General features: G+C 37.8%; 1 protein-coding gene across 4 annotated transcripts in view; it reads left to right on the top strand.

The window, feature by feature from the left end:
• Positions 1–18,109, top strand: part of Rtn4 (reticulon 4) — a 48,133-nt gene that overhangs the window by 13,496 nt on the left and 16,528 nt on the right. The window contains exon 1 of one of the 4 annotated variants that reach the window (XM_005070345.4): positions 12,677–12,856. The exons of the other annotated variants lie outside the window; for them this stretch is intronic. Coding sequence (XP_005070402.1) covers positions 12,823–12,856 — 34 coding nt within the window. The 5' untranslated portion in view covers positions 12,677–12,822. Of the gene's footprint in view, positions 1–12,676; positions 12,857–18,109 lie in introns of those variants that run through there. 4 annotated transcript variants of the gene reach the window in all.

The following is an 18,109-nucleotide window of genomic DNA, read 5'->3' on the forward strand; positions in this document are numbered from 1 at the left end:
TGCCCCCTTTTGACCTCTGTGGACACCAGACGTGATACACAGGCATTTGTGCAGGTGGAACACTCAAACACATTAAAAATTAAAAATAAGAAAAGAAAATTATTAAGAAAAGTTTTAATTCTAGAAAAGTATGGTGGTACAATACCCATAATCTAAATTGTACTCTGGAGACTAAGGCAAGAAGATTATTGTGAATTTGTCTAAAAAAAAAAAAAAAACCAAGAATACAAAAAAAGTTTTGAGTGCTATTTTTACCTACTTCCCTTCTGCTCCACACTTTACCCTTGTTATGTTTTCCATAGTTTTAACACTGTATTGTGGATCTAGGAAAAAAATTAGTAAAATTATTTTACGTGATTTTTTTTCAGTGTTTTCCTGATAATATGACAAGGGAAATTAAAAGTCTTCAGATGTGTTTATTTTTAATCTTAGAAATTATTTCATATCAAATTTGTGAAGCATGACCATTTCTGTGGCATGTTTTAAGTATTTAAATATACATTATTTTTCTAGTGAGAGGTATAAAGCTCATATTAAGTATAGATTTTTTTCAGGAAGGTAATTATTGAAGCATACTCTATATGAAAAGCTCAGATTATCCATTTATACTTTTTGACTCAACATTTACCATGCTTGTTTTGCACGCATTCTTTTCATTTATTCTCTCATATTATATCCCTACCATAGTTTCCCCTCTCTCCTCTCTTCCCAGTCCCCTAGATCTATCCCTCCTCCCTTTCCCTTCTAGAAAGGGCAGGCCTCCCAGGGATGTCAACCAAATATGGCATATCATGTTTTACAGTGAGACTAGATATATCCCCTCATTAAGGCTAGATGAGGCAACCTGGTATGAGGAATAGGGTCCCCAAAGCAGGCAAAAGAGTCAGAGCCAGCCCTTATTCCCACTCTTAGGAGTCCCACAAGAACACCAAGCTATACAACCATAACATATATGTAGAGGGCCGAGGTCAGACCCATGCAGGCTCCCTTATTGTTGGCTCAGTCTCTGTGAGCCCTGGTTAGTTGATCATGTGGGTTTTCTTGTGGAGTCCTTGGCCCTTCTGGCTCCTACAATACTTCTCCCTCTTCCACAGGATTCCTAGAGCTCCTAATTTTTGGCTGTGGGTCTCTGCATATGCTCCCATCAGTTGTTAGATAAAGCCTCTGGTGACCATTATGCTAGACTTTGGTCTATGAATATAGAAGAGTATCATTAGGAGATGAGCTATGAGTGTGAAATGACATGGATGAATCCTAGCAACATTTTCTTCCTTAGCTTACACAGCCTTTAGCTGTGTTTTCTATTTAAAAATGTAGCACTTATGTTGTATTTATTGAATATGCTTACATATTAGAGGTAGCTAACATGGCTAGCATCAGACCAGTGTAGAAATTCATTCTCTGTTACAAGAGGAGATTCTGAATATTCAGATAATGAATTGAACATGTAGATTTCCTGTAGCATTTATCTAAATATTCTTTATTAATAAACATGTAGGAGTCAGATATTGGGCTAAGAACCTGCATGATCATAGAAGCAGAGGAGACGCAACCAGTGACCTTCCCTCGCTCTCCTTCCGCTGGCCAAGACTCTAAGCATTGCTCTACTACTTTCTGTCCTCAGTCCTCCAAAACCTCTTATTTTGGTCAGTTAGTAGATAGCTCTCCCCTCTGATTCAGAGCAAACTTTATTGCCTGTCAAACTTTATTGGGAGCATCAGAATGCGATGAAAATATCCCACAACAGTTTCTTGTTTGATGGATGTGAACATGAAAGATATGGAGAGAAGTCAAAGACAATGCTAAGATTCTGGGTTCGTGCCATGTGTGTATGAGTTAACAACATGAAAAATGGAGGTTGAGGACATGAGAAAATAGGATGGGTTTGGGAGGCGATAAATTCAATTTGAATGAGACAAAGAAATCACTGATGTCATACATAAAAAAAACTTTGAAAGAACTTGCCATGAACTCAGCTAAAAATTAAAGCCACAGAGAGGAACAAGGGAAAACCAAAAGGCAATGATAAATGGTTAACACATAAGCGTTAAGGAAAAAAGGTGGGAAGGTGCCTGATAAATCCAATTGGTGGAAGTGGGTGGACCAGGCCCCATACAGACTGAACATGGATAACAGTTTGGGAACAAGAAGCAAAATGTTAGCCTGCAGGGGAATGGAGTATGGACTTGAGGGTATTCTCCCCATCCCCCTTTTAGGGTTGGAACAGTTGGCTATAGATGAACTCCAGAGTTTAGGTGAAGGGATTGGCTTTGTGGAAGAAGAAATACTGTTGTAGTGAGTAGAAAGAAATGTGTGGATTGATACTGCTAGGGTTTTGTGTCTGAAACTGAAGGACTTGTTTGATATTAATGTTAAAGCAGGTGAGGTATTTGCTGAGAATGAGCTGAAATATACTTGGCAACATAAGTACAAAGTAGTTCCCACTAGAGGCTGCAAGGGCAGTGTGTTAAGAGCTTAATCATACTTAATGTATGGTACTCACGGTCTTGTGCATGCTAGGCAAGTGCTTTATTATTGAGTCACACCCTTTGCCCAGTGACATTTAATGTGCTGAATAGCCTGGATATGGGATCAGAGAAGGCAAGTAGTTGTTTTATTTGAGATCTGTTTTGCTGCATGGGCCAGTGGAAGGACAGTGAGCCAAGAGAGTTGAGAATAATAGGGTTAAAGTAGTTTGCAGTACTTGAAATGTCGGGCTGCCATCCAGGTTGGATAAATAGGAAGTTGATAGAGTGGTAGATCAAGTGAAATCCAGGTGCAAATTAGGTCTAAGAACAAAAGGGGTAGGAATAAAAATGTGACTCTTAGAATGTTAAGGGGAAAATAGTAAGAAGTATGTGTTGGATATTGAGTTTAGAATTTTAGAGCAAAAGCAGTTCAGGTTGATCACATAAGTGACCGATGTTTGGCCATGAAGAAAGTTGCTGAGACCAAGAGGTTGAATATGCACTAAAGTTACTTAGGATAGTGACAGGACTTGAGATAGAGATTATGGTAAGGCACAGAGACTGGGGAGATGGCTCAGTGGATAAAGCATGTAGTCAGAGTACAGGCACAGTGACCCACCTGTTACCCCAGCGCACTGGCGGCAGAAAGCAGAATCCGCAGACTGCCTGAGTTAGCAAGTCAGCAAGCTCAAGGTTCAGCGAGAGACCCTGTCTCATGGAACAATCTGTGCTCTCTATGTGATGTACTTAAAATGAGTATGCATGTGTACCACCCACTCCCACACCCCCCAAAAAACAAAACAGCAACAACACCCACCCCCCAAAAGTCTTTGGTAAAAAGTACTTGGGGTAACTGATAGGGAAAATTGACAAGAAAAGATGAGTATGACCTAGCCAGGATTTTGAAATGAGTTTGGATTTGGAAGCAGCATTAGTTAACAGAGAGTATGTGACACACCTTGTCTCTAGTTGTGCAGGAGAGTAAGCAGCCTTGATTTAGAAGTACCACAGGGAAGTCACTGTTGAGGAAGAGCCAGGTTTTAGTGAAAGTGAGGCAAAAGAAGGAATGCTTAGTAAAGAAAGGAGGATTAGAAAAGATGGGTATGGTACAATGGGAGGTTTCAAGCAGCACATTAAAATGACTTAGGGGAACAATAGACCTGGCAGTGAAGCACAGAGCAGCATGATTTACTGTACTATGGGCTAAAGGCCAAGGAGGAGAAGGCATGTGAGCAGTATTGAAATATGTATCTGTGAAATCACCTCCACTTTCATCCTTCCCTCCAAAACTTAATCTAGTTTTCTTATGTTTCTGAGATTGGTTTCAGTAAACCTAGGGATCTGTAGCCCTAGTTAGGAATTAAAAGAATAAAGAGCACAGGGTGCTGGCGGCACATGCTCTGGCTGGCCTGGAACCCACTCTGTAGATCAGGGTGGCCTCGAACTCACAGAAATCCGACTGTCAAGTGCTGGTATTAGCTTACACATTTGTTATATGTAAATTATGTTCTTTTCCCCAGTGAATGAACATGATTGTTTAAAAACTACTGAAAAAAATTTAATGTTTAAGGACATGGGAATGCTGATTACTCTGATCACTGCACATTTATCAAACTACCACGTTGTACCCTAAGTATATCTATAATTTTGTCAGTTAACAACGATCTTTTTAGAATCGTCTAATTTAAATTAAGAGTTTCTAAAATTGGGACTGGAAAGATGGCTCAGAAGATAAAGCACCTGCTACACAGGCTACACAGAGAAACCATGTCTGGAAAACAAACAAACACAACAAGAAACCCAAATATGTGTATTCCATAAAAGGCACAGGAAGTAAATACAATGTTTGTATACACAGTTTGGATGGTATGAATTCTTTTTCACAATCTCTAGATGTTGGCTTTTTTTCTACAAAAAGAATGAGAATTAGATTTTTTTTAACTTGATGATTTCCTTAATTATAGTATCTTGTCTATTAAAAGTAGATACTTATAATTGCTTTGGCATGGTGATGTGAAGTACTATATTTCTTTGAGAGTGGGAAAGACAAAATCCTTTGTTCTCATTTAACTTAATTGGCCCTTGTACACACACACACACACACACACACACACACACACACACACACACACACACACACACACAGAGAGAGAGAGAGAGAGAGAGAGAGAGGAGAGAGAGAGAGAGAGAAGAGAGAGGGTCAGGCTGTGGTCCAAGTGGTCCGACGATGGTTATCTCTTGACAGAAAGTCCAAGGATCTGGTAGCTGTTCAGTCTAAAAGACTGTAAGTCTCAACCCTCCATATAATTCCCTTGAGAGCTGCTGGTCTTCATTCTATGTTGGAACCTCATAGAAGTAGGTAGATTCTAACACCAGCTAAAGACTGCCTTAGTAACAGGACATATGAACTTGCCAGGAAGAGTGAGGTAAGTAGGCAAAAAAGCAAAAGCTTCCTTCTTTCAAGTCCTTTGATGGGGGCTGGTTCAGATTTTAGGGTAGGTCTTCTACCCTAAAATGGTCAAGATTTAAGGTGGTTAATGATTAAGATTTAAGATGATTTGATTATTTCAAATGATCAAATCAAACTCCCCCATAGGTGTGTCCAACTGCTTTGGATTTAGTTGACTCCCAATGAGGTCAAGTTGACTACTAATATTATTTGCAAAGGTCCGCTCCTTGTCAACTTGACATAAAATCACATCTTATGTCGTACTTAATGTCCAAATCAAAATAATAACCAGGTCATAATTCTGCCTTCCAGGTACTCTTAAGATTCTCTTTTGGCAGATATTACAGTCAGAATATAAAATCTGCTTGAGGTGGGTGTGATAGTTTATCCTATAATCCCAACAGGAAGGGATGAGGGCAGGAGGATCACATTTCAAGGTCATTTTGATTACCATTCCTGTTTGAGATCAGTTGTCCTTTTTGTCTAGGCTGGTAGCCAGGAAGCCCTAGCAGTTCTCTTGTCTCTATCTTCACACTTTTGAGGCTAAAAGGTACACACAAGACTGTATCCAAATTCTTAGATGGGTGCTGGGATTTGAACCAAAGTCCTTGTAGTTGCTTTGCAAGTACTCCTAACCTCTCAGCCATCTCGCCAGCCCAGTCTTCGAATGCTTTCTTTATATCACTGTAATCAAGTTGGCTTACGTAGCCAAGAGTGACCATTATGTGACTAGAGAGATGGCCTAATGGCTAAGAGCTCTTGAAGAAGACTGGGATTTGGTTCCTAACACCACCATTGTTAACTCCAGTTCCAGAGGATTTGACAACCTAGGGCACCAGGCACACATATAGTACACACATTCATACAAATCAAATAACCACCTACTTCTGTTTCTACCCTCCACATACTCAGATTACAGGCACTACTACTTTATGCAGTGCTGGTATTCATGCCAAGGTTTCATTCATGTTAAATAAGCACTAGTAATGGAGCTATATTGTACATGATATAGTGTGTTAAATAAGTACTTAAAAATGTGTTTGTTGTATTTTTGACTGTGTGTATGTGGATGTGATGTTTGTGGAGTCCAGAAGGAGGGCTTCTGATCCCTGGAAATGGAGTTACAGAAGGTTGGGAACTGAAACCTGATCCCCTGCAAGAGCAGCAAATGCTCTTAATGGCAGAGCCCCCAAACAAGTGCATTTAACATCCAAATGACAACACTCCCACCTCATTCCTTTACTCTTCCCTTTCTCCCTACCCCTCAGTGTCCTTTATTCCTCTAGGAAGTTTTAACATCTACTTTCTATTGCATACACACATACTAGTGTGTAATTCTAGGGATCGTGCAAGAGTCACATCACAGCCTTTCTGAGGCTAACTCAATTCACCTAGTACAGTTAACTTCGGTTGCACCCATATTTCTGCAAGTAACATGGCTTCATTCTTCATGGCTGAAAACAGGTCATTGTGTGTATGCATCACATTTTCTTTGCATTTCTTGGTTGTTTAGGTGGGCATTTAGGTGGGTTCCATGGTAGGTACTGTGAGTGATGCTGCATTGTTCATTGATGTGCAAGTCTTTGCACTACATTCACTGTATGCCCAAGAGTGCTACATCTGGCTCATGTGCTTACTGTTACTTTTAGTCTATTTTTTTAAAGATTTGTTTAGTGTTATCATATTTGTATGAGTGTTTGCCTGCATTTATGTATGTGCTCTGTGTGTATGCCTGGTGCCTGTGGAAGCCAAGAGAGGATGCCAGGACCCTTAAACTGGAGATTCAGATGATTTTAAGTCATGGGTGCTGGAAACTGGACCTGGATCCTCTGCAAGAACACCAAGTGCTTTTGACCACTGAGCCACATCTCTGGCCCCTATCATTTTTAGGTTTTTTTCCTTTTTTTTTTTTTTTTTTGAGGAACCTTCATGTTGAATTCCATGACTGGATTCATTTAAATTTCAATCGGCAATGTAGTTAAGTCTAAAATCTTGCTAGCATTTGTTGTTTAATTGATTACAAAACCTTTATTACATGTATCTATTATTTTCTGTGTGTGCATGCTCATGCTTGTTCCTGCCGTGGCTTCTGTGTGGAGGTCACAGGACAACTGTGAGGAATCAATTCTCTCTACCATGTTGGACTGGAGGGGGCAAACTCAGATTATCAGGCTTGGCAGTCTTCATTGGTTGAGCCTTCCTAGTGGCCTGCTGATGTTTAATAACTGCTGTTGACTACTGATGGACTTTCCATCTCTTACATATTTTTATTGGACATTGTATTTCATCTCTTGAGAACTTCCATCAGTCCATTTTTGAGTTCTTTGTAGACATTAATCTTCTTGTCAGATACAGATTTTTTTCTTCCATTCTGTAGACTGTCTACTATACCAAGTCTTTTAATTTCCTGAGGTTTCAGTTATCATTTGTTGGCTTTATTTCTTGAGCAATTGAAATCCTGTTCAAAAAGTTGCCAGTGCCTGTTTTGAAGTGTTTCCTCTAACAGTTTGAGAGTTTGGGGTATTACATTAAGATCTTTGAACCATTTGAAGTTGATTTTTGAATAGGTAGAGAGATAATCCAGATGGGGACATCCAGTTTTCTTAGTACCATTTGTTGAAGAGGTTGCCTTTTCTCCAGCATTTAACCAAGTGGCTGTAGTTGTATAGTTGTATCTGGACCTTTTGGATGTGCTGTTGGTTTTTGCCAGTACCATGTTACTTAGTTCTTGCTCTGAAGTGTGACTTAATCTAATACAGTAATCTCACCAGCATTATTTCCTTTTGCTCAGACAACTTTGGTTGTCTGATGTGGTCTGGGTTTCTTTTTGAAAGTTAAGGTTGTTTTTTCTATTTCTGTGAAGAAGTCAGTAGAATTTTGATGGAAATCACATTAAATATGCAGATAGTTTAAATTCTGCCTAGTCATGATCATGGGATACCTTCTTTTAATTTTTTTCCAGATTTATTTATGTGTATCAGTATTTTGCCTGCATGTATGTGTGTGCATCACATGAGTGTCTGGTGCCCAGGGATGTCAGAAGAGGGTGTTGAATCTTCTGGAGCTGGAGCTGTCACAGATGGTTGTGAGCTACCATGTTCATTCTGGGAACATTACCGTGGTCCAACAAGCCTTCCTCATCCAGCCATTTCTCCACATCTTCAGTTTTATTCTTTAGTGTCTTAAAGGTTTTCATGGTAGGGCTGGAGAGATGGCTCAGAGGTTAAGAGTACTGACTGCTCTTCCAGAGGTCATGAGTTCAATTCCCAGCAACCACATGGTGGCTCACAACCATCTGTAATGAGATCTGGTGCCCTATTCTGGTGTGTAGATGTACATGGAGGCAGGGTGTTGTGTTTGTAATAAACAAATAAATCTTTAAAAAAAAAAGGTTTTCATGGTAGAAGTCTTTCACTTCTTTGTTAGGTTAATTACAAGTTTTTTTTTTTTTTTAAACAGGTTTTTCAATGCAGCTCTGGCTGGCCTAGAGCCTGAAACTCTCCTTGTGTAGACCAGGCTGACCTTGAGTTTAGTTCAGCCCTGCCTCTGCCTTCTGAGTGCTGGCATTAAATGCACTCCACCCCTCCCCACTCCACGTTGGTTTTTTTGTTAGTTTCAGCTGTGTAAAGGGTTGCTTCCCTGCTGTGTTCAGTGTGCCCTTTGTTAAGACAGTCTACTGTTGTCTTTTTAAATGTTTACTTTGAATCCTAACCGAAAAGAGTGTTTATCAGATTATGAGCCTTGTTGTGGAGTCTTTAGGGTCTCTGATGTATAGAATTGTAACATCTGAAAATGGGATTTAAAAAAATTTCCTCCTTTCTTGTTTGTATCCATTTTATTAACTAGCCTCTTGTATTTTACTGCCAAAACTAGAATTTCATTTATTGGCCATTCGTGCTTTAGCTTTTATGAATTGTTTGTCCACCCTTTGCTCACTTTAAAGTTCCAGTGTTCTATTTATTATTTTTTTCGAGACAGGGTTTCTCTGTATTGTTTTGGATTATTTATGATCTTATGCTCCTTATATGCAGGCTGCAAACTTTAAAGTTACAATTTTACTCCATTTTCTAGAGATTTTTGTGCTACCTCACATTTTAGTGGACTGCTTGATGTTTCACAAAGGAAAGCCTGGTTTTCTTATTACTTGTCATTTCATGCTTCCTTAGTTCTAATTTATTTATGGTTGTCTGGATTCTAGCAGAGTAGTTTCTCCCATCATATTCTGATCTAGCTTTCTTGTGCCAGCAAACCATCTTAGTGAAGTGCTGGCAGAGCCACCTTTGCTAGCTTGCTTGCCAATGGTCAGTTAGGCAGTCAAATGCAGACTGGAACGTTGGTGCCACCTAGTGTTCATAATGGAAAACCAGTCCTGTGGAATAATCGATAATTAACCAAACTGACCAAATGTGGTTGGTCTCACAAAATTTTAGTGAGCTGTAGATTGTTTCACACTTGCTAATGATTTTAAAAAATGAATTTATAGACAGTTTTGAATTTTGACATTTTATACAGAATTAAATACAGTTTTGAATTTTGACATTTTATACAGAATTACATGTTTGCGTCATTTTGAAATGACCTTGAAGATTCCCAAATCTATTTCCTTAAAATGCTTTCATTAAAGTAAAAGATTTAATGAAGTAACTTTTAAATTGTAAATTTAGGAATACTTTGGGCCTTTAGAAATAACTGTATGTGTTTTCTCATTGAACAACCTAATTGTCAATTTCTTTGGATTTTAATATTCCCTTGTTGAAATTGCTATGTGGAGTTGCTTAGAGACTTTGAAAATGCTCCCTCTTTTGCATTTAAGTGTTACTCTGATCACAAGTCTCTCCATTTCTGAAGTTGAGTTCGGCAGTGCTGAAGTGCTGACTTTTAGTCTGTAGAGGGCATTAGATTACAGGGTATGATAGGGCTTGTAGTTGCCAGTGCCTTTCTATAATAAAACACCTACTTTGGTCATTTGTGTTGCTCAGAATTCTGAAATTGGTTTCAAGACTACTGTGTATCTGTCACTGTTTCATACTAGGAGAAGATCTGGTTTTCCATAGTTAGTAGAAATAAGAAGTATACCGTCCCCAATCAGTGATGGCTTAATCGAATTTTCAAACAAATGGTTGGGTTCTTTTTCTTATTTTTTGTGCCTCTGAGCGTTGTATCTTAAACAAAACAGACAAGCAGAAGGTTTTGCTGTTTCAAAAGTAGAAGAAAGAGGTGGGGAGGAGGAGTTTGAGAGCTGGATGAGGAGAGATGAGGTGGACAGCAGTGTGGTCTTCCTGCTGTTTGTTCTTTTGCTCTAGAGTGATGCTGGCCTTGAACACAGAGAGCCACCGGACTGATCTTTCACATGTGCTTTGAGGCAGATCTCTTCTGCTTGAAATCCTTCCCATAGATACAGGCTAAAATAGGAACTTATTTAACAATATTTTTCTTAGTTAAGTGTGCAGAGTAGCAGACTTAGTGCTCTGAGCTATGGGGAGAGAGACATTAAGTAGGTGATTTTAGAGCAGAGCTGTTCAAGGGGGCCTTGTAGGTCTTTTGGGTTATTTTCAGCATTAAACAACAGAGTGTTACCAAATCATCCAAGTATCATTTGCAAATTGTGTGTGTATTATTTGAGAATCATACTTGAAATTCATTTTTTAAAAAAAGAGTTGGTATTTAAACTCACTAAGATGAGGTTTGCTATGAAAATATGACCCCATAGATTGTGTATCCATAAATTTTGCCTTGTTGGCTTTTCAGATTAAAGTATTATAATATACTTAGCTAACTTAAACAACTGCAGCTTTAAATTTTTGAGAAAGAAGTGGGCACAAATGTCAGTTAGTACCTATGAGCTAGCTAGTTTTCTCTGTACTCCTACATAGATTGCGAAAGAAATTAAAGAATTGAGTGACATTCTGTAAGATTGAATGCTTACTGAACTTAAAGGCCCTGGTTTGCCTTTTTAATATAAGCTTGCCGTACTAAAAGTGCATTTAATAGTCATGAGTATATTATTATACATATTCTTGACATTTAAAAGTCAGTAAACAAGTGAAGTCCTACAAAGTGTGAGTTCTATAGATGCTGACTACCTTAGGAACTACTTAACTCAAAGGTAGTTTGTGAGTGCTTCACTCTTTTAACTATTTATTGGTCTTCTGGTGTTTGCTTTATTTGTTGGAGCTCAGGTTAGAACCCCAAGCCTCCTAGGCATACACTTTACCAGTTAGCTACAGTCCTTGTCCTTGTCTGTCAGCTTTATGTCTTGTTTTGTTTCTTGAGACAGGGTTTCTCTGTATAACAAACCTAGTTGTCCTGGAACTCATTTTGTAGACCAGGCTGGCCTTGAACTCACAGAGATCTGCCTACCTCTGCCTCCTGAGTGTTGGGACTAAAGGTGTGTGCCAGGGAAAGCTGTCTGTGAGTTTTAAAGAGCTCATTTAAAAATACCATCCTGGGAGTATTTTTGTATTGGATGTTGAATAGTTTTGTATGCTAGCCTTATGTGAAGAGGCCACACATTTTCATCCTTGATATGGTCTGGTGACGGTGTTCTCAAAAAATTGCATTATATAAGGGCTTAGCAAGTAATGTAAATATTAGTTCTTGAACTGAAAATACTTTTAAAGTTCTCAAAAATTGCATTATATAAGGGCTTAGAAAGTAATGTAAATATTAGTTCTTGAACTGAAAATACTTTCAAAGTTCTTTTAAAATTGATTTCTTTTATTTATAATTGAACAAGAGAGACAAATAAAAAATGAATCATTGACATTCTCACCACTTAAGGATTTTGCAGTCCACACACTCATTTCAGTTTAGTTATAGTCCTGAGATACATATACATCTATGCATAGATTGTATGCATTATATTTTGGCATGCCATATGTATTTTAAAAATACTTTAGCTGGTTGAATTGCCACTCTCCATTTCCTTTTCTGCTTAGGCAAATATTAGTATCAGGTAAATGAGTTATATAATATTAGAAAGACACTCTACACTGGAATGATGCAAGTTTAATAAAGTTTGAAAAAATTAGAAATACTGTAGCTATTTCATGTTCATTAAATCATGCCATTTTCATAGGGTAAATGATATAATTAGCACATGACTATTTCTCCTTCAACCTATGATCTATTAATACTGTCTGCAGTGGTAGGTAGTGAGTATTTATTAAAAGATTGAATTGAAGTAGGTGATAATTCAATATATCTGGAAGAGTCTAGATTTCCAGAAATATAAAGGGGAAAAAACCCTACAAACTTAGGTTGCTGAAATTGAAAATTTCTCCACTGAAGTAATTTATTTAATAAATACAAATAACTAAATCGATTTTTCTGATCATACCTTCGAGGATGAGTGCTTTTTTAATGCTCCTGTAAACCCAGAAGAAAGGGAAGTTCCCAGTCTTGAAATTGAAGTTATTAACCCATTTGGATCAGTCTATTTCTATCTTGTGGGTTAACTGTTGATTTTAGAGTTTCAAGTGAAACAAATAACAACAACAACAAAAAAAAGCACAGCTGAGCTACCCCTCAAAAAGAAAAGAGGTCTGTGTCAGGTGTGTTTAGAGATTGTCTCTGTTGGAAGAGTCTTTCCCCTTTTGGCAGCTGCCCCTTCCCCTGCAAAGGCATTTGGTATGAGCAACAAACAAATGGCTCGGACACCAAACAGAAGGGAAGCATTAATGTCTGAGTATTAGTAGCCTAGTTACAGATTGTACTGCGTCAGCCTTCTCCACACCCCGAAGAAGTCAGGTGACCCTAGTCCTGCTGCAGTCGTGCAGCAGGGCAGACTGCAGGCGTAGGTTGAGGAAACAGGACTTCATGTCTCAGGGAGAATTCTGCAGTTCACAGCTTTTCTGTTGGTATGCATAATTGGTAATTGCTGCTTGAGGGCAGGTTGTGACAAGAATGGACGGTCAGAAGAAATACTGGAAGGACAAGGGTATATCTTTTAATCATTCATTTGTTGTTTTTTTTTTATGTAACCAGTAAGATTTCTGTGGGTAAGCTTTGCAGTTTAGATACACTTAGGATTGAAAGTGAAGCCTGTGAGCATGCTAAAGATTAAACGGCTGTCTTCTGTGTTTTCACAGTTGACCATGGGCAGGAAAGATGTCATATTCTGCTTAGTGGTGTTTGATGTAGTCTTTTCAGTCCTGTTTGTCTGGTTTCTTTTCAAATCTTGCATGTTGAAATTGGTATGGGATTAACAGCTCATTTGTTGGTCACTTTGATGTGGACAATGTATAATCCATCTCTGTAGTCCATGATGGTATTTCTGTGACTTTAAATAAGTGCCATTTGGTATGCCTGAAATCTATCTATAGGTTTGTAGATAGCAGAATTGCATTGCAAGAGACTTTTCTTAGAAGATCAAATGTGAACCTTTGAATCTCTTACTTGAATGCTTTTTAATTTTTATGTATCTTGAAATTATTTGGATGTATACATACTTTTAAGTCCATATGTAAATTTAAAGTGCTAACCTTTGTCCTTGTAATAGCCGATCAGTGATCTTGATCCCCCTCCTCCTCCCTGAAAGCTCAGATCCTTTCAAATCTCAGTGGATCATTGTGTAAGAATTTAAGCCTGCAAAGCAGTAAAAATGTTGACTTGAATATTTTAACAGCATTTTATTATGTAGATTGTCAGCTGTTGTTTAATGAGAAAGAGAGAGGGCTGTGTGTCTGAACACTTAGAATAAGTTGTCTTAAGTGGCTAAAATTAACATTTCACTTAAAGAAGGTTTTTTGTTCTGTTTTTCTGACTATCAAGGTTTATAATTCTTTTAAAATGTTATTTGCTTCTAGAACAAAGTTATTAAGATAGGAATATGTTAAGCATTTTTACAGTCTAGTCAGTAACTACAATGCCCTGCTTTAAAAACAACAACAACAACAACAACAAAAAAAAACAAAAACTGCTCAGTAAAAACAATGTAGAGGAAAGGTATGTTTAACATTGAATTCACATGAGACTTTAAGGGTCTTCTGAACTTAACATAAAGAGGGGGAGACAGCTGCAAACATTCATGTATGAGCTTAAATAAAAAGTTTTTTATCTTAACTATAAGTGTTGAAAATGAAAAGTGAACCAATATGCTAGGTTTTTTTTTTGATAAACTAAAAATGATGTCAGTGATACTGTAATAGGTGAAAAAGCCACATTTGGGCCTATTTTACAACTTTCAAGTATGAACAATTTAAATTGTAGACTATTTAATAAAATGTTGAGCTTTTACTTGTTAAGGTTAAGGTAATGTATGGATATAAAGACAAGAAGTTAAGATGCAGTAGAATTCATCTTTTGTCAGAGATTTGTTAATCTCTGACAAAAGGCCTTTAAACATAAGCTCAGATTCACTCTTGTTCTCTGAGGAGAGCCTTGTATCTATTGCATGTACGCCTGGTGAACTGGCACTTTATGTGCTCTTTGTTTTTATGCTTGTTTATCAGTCAGACCAACTTCACTATGTTTTTTCCTTCTCCAGGGTTATCAACTAACATTTTAATGTTTTCTCTATCAGCTGCTAGCGTTACAGAATGTGGAGTAAATTTTAAGTTGGAAATTACTGAGATGCAAGAGGTAAAAGAGTCTTTGCTCACAAGCGAGGAACCTAGAAGGAGGAACCTAGTCCAAGGAGTCTAGGGAGACTTAAATACATATGCTGATGTCTACTCCCCATTTCTGCACTCTTGTACTCCCAGATCCCCAAATCTGACAGCAGTAACTTACACATGCTCTGATTTCCCTGGGTTTTTTCTTTGCTTGTTTGGTTGATTTTTGTTGTTGTTGTTTTTAGTTTTTATTGGTTAAGTTTTAAATGTGTTTGCTGTTGGGGTGATTTTGTTTTTTCTTATTAGATATTTAATCTTTTGGGCTAAGACCAGCATTATAATTGGCATTGTTACAGTTTTAACTATTTTCTGTTCATTAGTAGACCTATGTAATATTTGGCTATTAGGATGTATGGAAAACTTAGATTAAGATAAAGAAGACTTGAGAGTCTAGTCGGTGGGATGCAAGAATGACGTAACAGCCAGCAGCAGAGAGAGCTCCACACTGTAGCCCCACCGACACCTGCGAGTTCTTTTTCAGATACCTCTACTCTGGTAAAACTGGGTCCTTGACACCACAGGAAAGAATTTTAGGACCAGACAGTAGGAAGAAGGGTTGGTGCTTTATTAAAAGAAATTCTATTACAAAGACAAAGGTTAAGAGAAAGAGGTGCCCCCAGAAGAAAATGCATTACCATGAGCACAAGTGTGGGCTTCTCAAAGAATCGGAGAGGACATATGCATTTTGGTGGTGTTTAATGTACCTCAAAGGATTGCTAAGAAACTTTGTAGAATGCCTGATGGTTCCTTGGGTAGGATTAAAATCTGACACTATAAATAAAACCAGGAGCCAGTAGGGTTGTTGCACAAGAGAGTTAGGATATGTAACAACACCCCCGCCTCAGGGGTGGGGGTAAGTGAGACTTCTGATGAGATTCCTAGAAAACTGCATATGTTAATTATATTGGAATTCTTGATTCTTAGTTAGTAAAAGGATTTACTAGGGTGAGGGGGGCTCCTTTCCCTTCCTATCCCTGCCTACCTAACCATACCTGCTTCATAAATCACTAAAATGATATAATTGGGACAGTGACTAGAATTTTCTGGTTAGAGTAGACTGTATAGGACAATAGCTGAAAGATAGGTTGGTGGGATCAAAGGTGATACAAGGTTAGAAGATAAGGGGTCAGAGTTCCTCAGACTTCCTATGATTCATAAAAAAGATAGCCAGTGATTCTAACCTATCAAAGCAAGTTCTGCAGGGCCTGGCAATCTGGTATCATTCATTTTATAATTGGGCAGATTTGGAAAAACTTCAATTAAGATTTCAAGCCTTAGTTAGTTTAGATTTTGGCCAGGTAAGAAACTTCCTCTAAGACTTTAGTTTACTCTGTTGTGTGATTTATAGGGCTCTGGTGTTGAAGTTCTTTGGTTTTGTGACAAGATGCCCTAGAAGAAAGACATTTGGTTTGTAAGGACATAAAGAATTTTTTGATGTTTTAAAGTAGGGAGTAATAAGTGATAGCAAGTTCAGAAGGTTGGGTTGTGGTGTTGTGTAGGCTGGAGAAGAGCTAAAGGCCTGTTTGGGTACACATAAAAGGCCAACCTCATCTGAAATAGGAATGAAAAGGAAGTAACATGTTTGAGGAAACTTAGTGAAGAAATACTTGACATTTGTCATAGATTGTAGGACTACATGAAGTTGCAATCAGAATGAGACAACTAAAAAAAAAAAAAAAGCCAAATTGAGTTCCAGACACTTTGAATTTGAAGTGATGGAAATGCCAAGAAATGATAAAGAATGAGAAACAAATCAAAGTGAAGAAAGACATTGTTTTGAAAAACTTTAGTTAGAGAAGGAAACCCTAATAGGTGTAGAGCACCTGGAAGAGTTAGCTCTCAGTAGCAGGACAAGGAGCAGCATAGTGTGATTTCTCCAACACGAGAGGACTAGAGATTTCAAGGAGAAGCTGTGCAGGATGAAGATAGAATTGGTTGGAGACCCTGTCAGATTTTTAGGAGAAAGTGCAGCACTGCTCATTCTTCGTGGATTGGGAAGTTAAACTGATTTGGTGACCTTTGCAAGAGGTTTCAGACAAAATGGCTTTGAACACCGAATCTGGAGCATCCTCCCTTGTGGACTCTTCCTAGTCTTGCTTGTCATTTTCAGCATCTGTGAAAGCCTAAGTGGTTGAGGGTGGGTGTAGGTGTACAAGCAGCAGCTAGGTGAGGAGGAGCAGAGGGCTTGCCCGGTCCTTGAAGTGCTGGCCTTTCCTTTGAGCATGGAAAGGAGGCAGGCTGAGAAAGGAGTTGTTATTAACCAAATGTAAGACCTGCTGAATTTGGGAGGTACCTGCTTCTAATTCTAAACTCAGTGAAATTTGGGTCTTCATTAACTTTTTCTTCTAGAATTTTGTAGCAGCAGAACTGTGTGTTGTAGAAAACTAAAGAATGTTTTTGGGTTTTTTTAAAAATAACATAGTATAGAGATTAGAGAATTATATTGTACATACTGTGTTCTGTAATCTTGGAACAATTCAGTAGATATTTTCCCCTTTGAAATAATATGTCACTTTAGTATGTTAGTGGTTAAGTAAGCCTTTCCCTGTTGGCAAGTGTAGGCAATATTAACTGAGAATAAGTGAGTTAAATTCAGTTCTCACTCATGGTTATCATTAGGTTGATGAATATTTGTGCTTCAGATGCTTTTTTGCAGCATTGCTTCTCAGGAAGATTGTATGGATTATTGCTTTGAGCAATGAGCGAGTGTCTTGGAGCCATGGGTAAAATTAAGTAGTCTGTGCATTTCTGATGGTTCTAACCTCAGGATATGCATTTTGTCAGTTTTCAGTAAATTTCAGAATGCATTTTTATAACTAAAAATTATCAAGTAATGGACAAGTAAGGAGAGTTTGGGTAGGATTAAATAGATTCTACATATTAAAGAGAATATATTTAGCTTTAACTTAAAATGGTATTAAATCTGGATTTTCACATGATGGAATTTTATAACATGGTTTGGAAAATCTGGAAATGGGAAATTAGTTGTGTTTTCCACCATTTTGGTGTTAATGCCCCCAATTTAAAATATTGCTTATTTTGTGTGGGTAAGTGTGTGGGCTTCTGATGCATTAGCTTCATGGCAGGCGCCTTCACCACCAAGTCCTCTGCCAACCCTTTTTGTACTGAAAGTTATACAAAATAAATCAATCAGTCAATGGCTTTAATTTTTAATGAGTTGAGTGTGGTGATTTTTTTAAAGGCTGTGTTTTTTTTTTAAATAGGACTTTAAAATAGAAACCTGACTTCACTCTAACTTCAATGTGAACTTGATTTAAGGCAAAATGTAATAGGATGACTTCTGCATGGAAGGCAGTTGTTGGTCTAGCACTATTTTTAGTGATAGCAGATGACGGCCTGTGGTTATCAAATGTATGGCAGCTCTTCTTACTTTGCCTTGAGCCAGTGAAAGAAAGACTGAGTTCCTTTAACTTTAAATTTTAGTTAAAGTGCACAATACAAAATAACCAAAATTTTTCTATTTTTTTTATTTGAAAACAAAAATAAGACCGCAAGGAGTAAATCCTTTTTTCTAAATTATAGGTATTTAAGTTGACTGGCATATGTGTTTTCCACTG

Source organism: Mesocricetus auratus, unplaced genomic scaffold, assembly GCF_017639785.1.
Source record: "Mesocricetus auratus isolate SY011 unplaced genomic scaffold, BCM_Maur_2.0 Super-Scaffold_100029, whole genome shotgun sequence".
NCBI classification, from domain to species: Eukaryota; Metazoa; Chordata; class Mammalia; order Rodentia; family Cricetidae; genus Mesocricetus; species Mesocricetus auratus.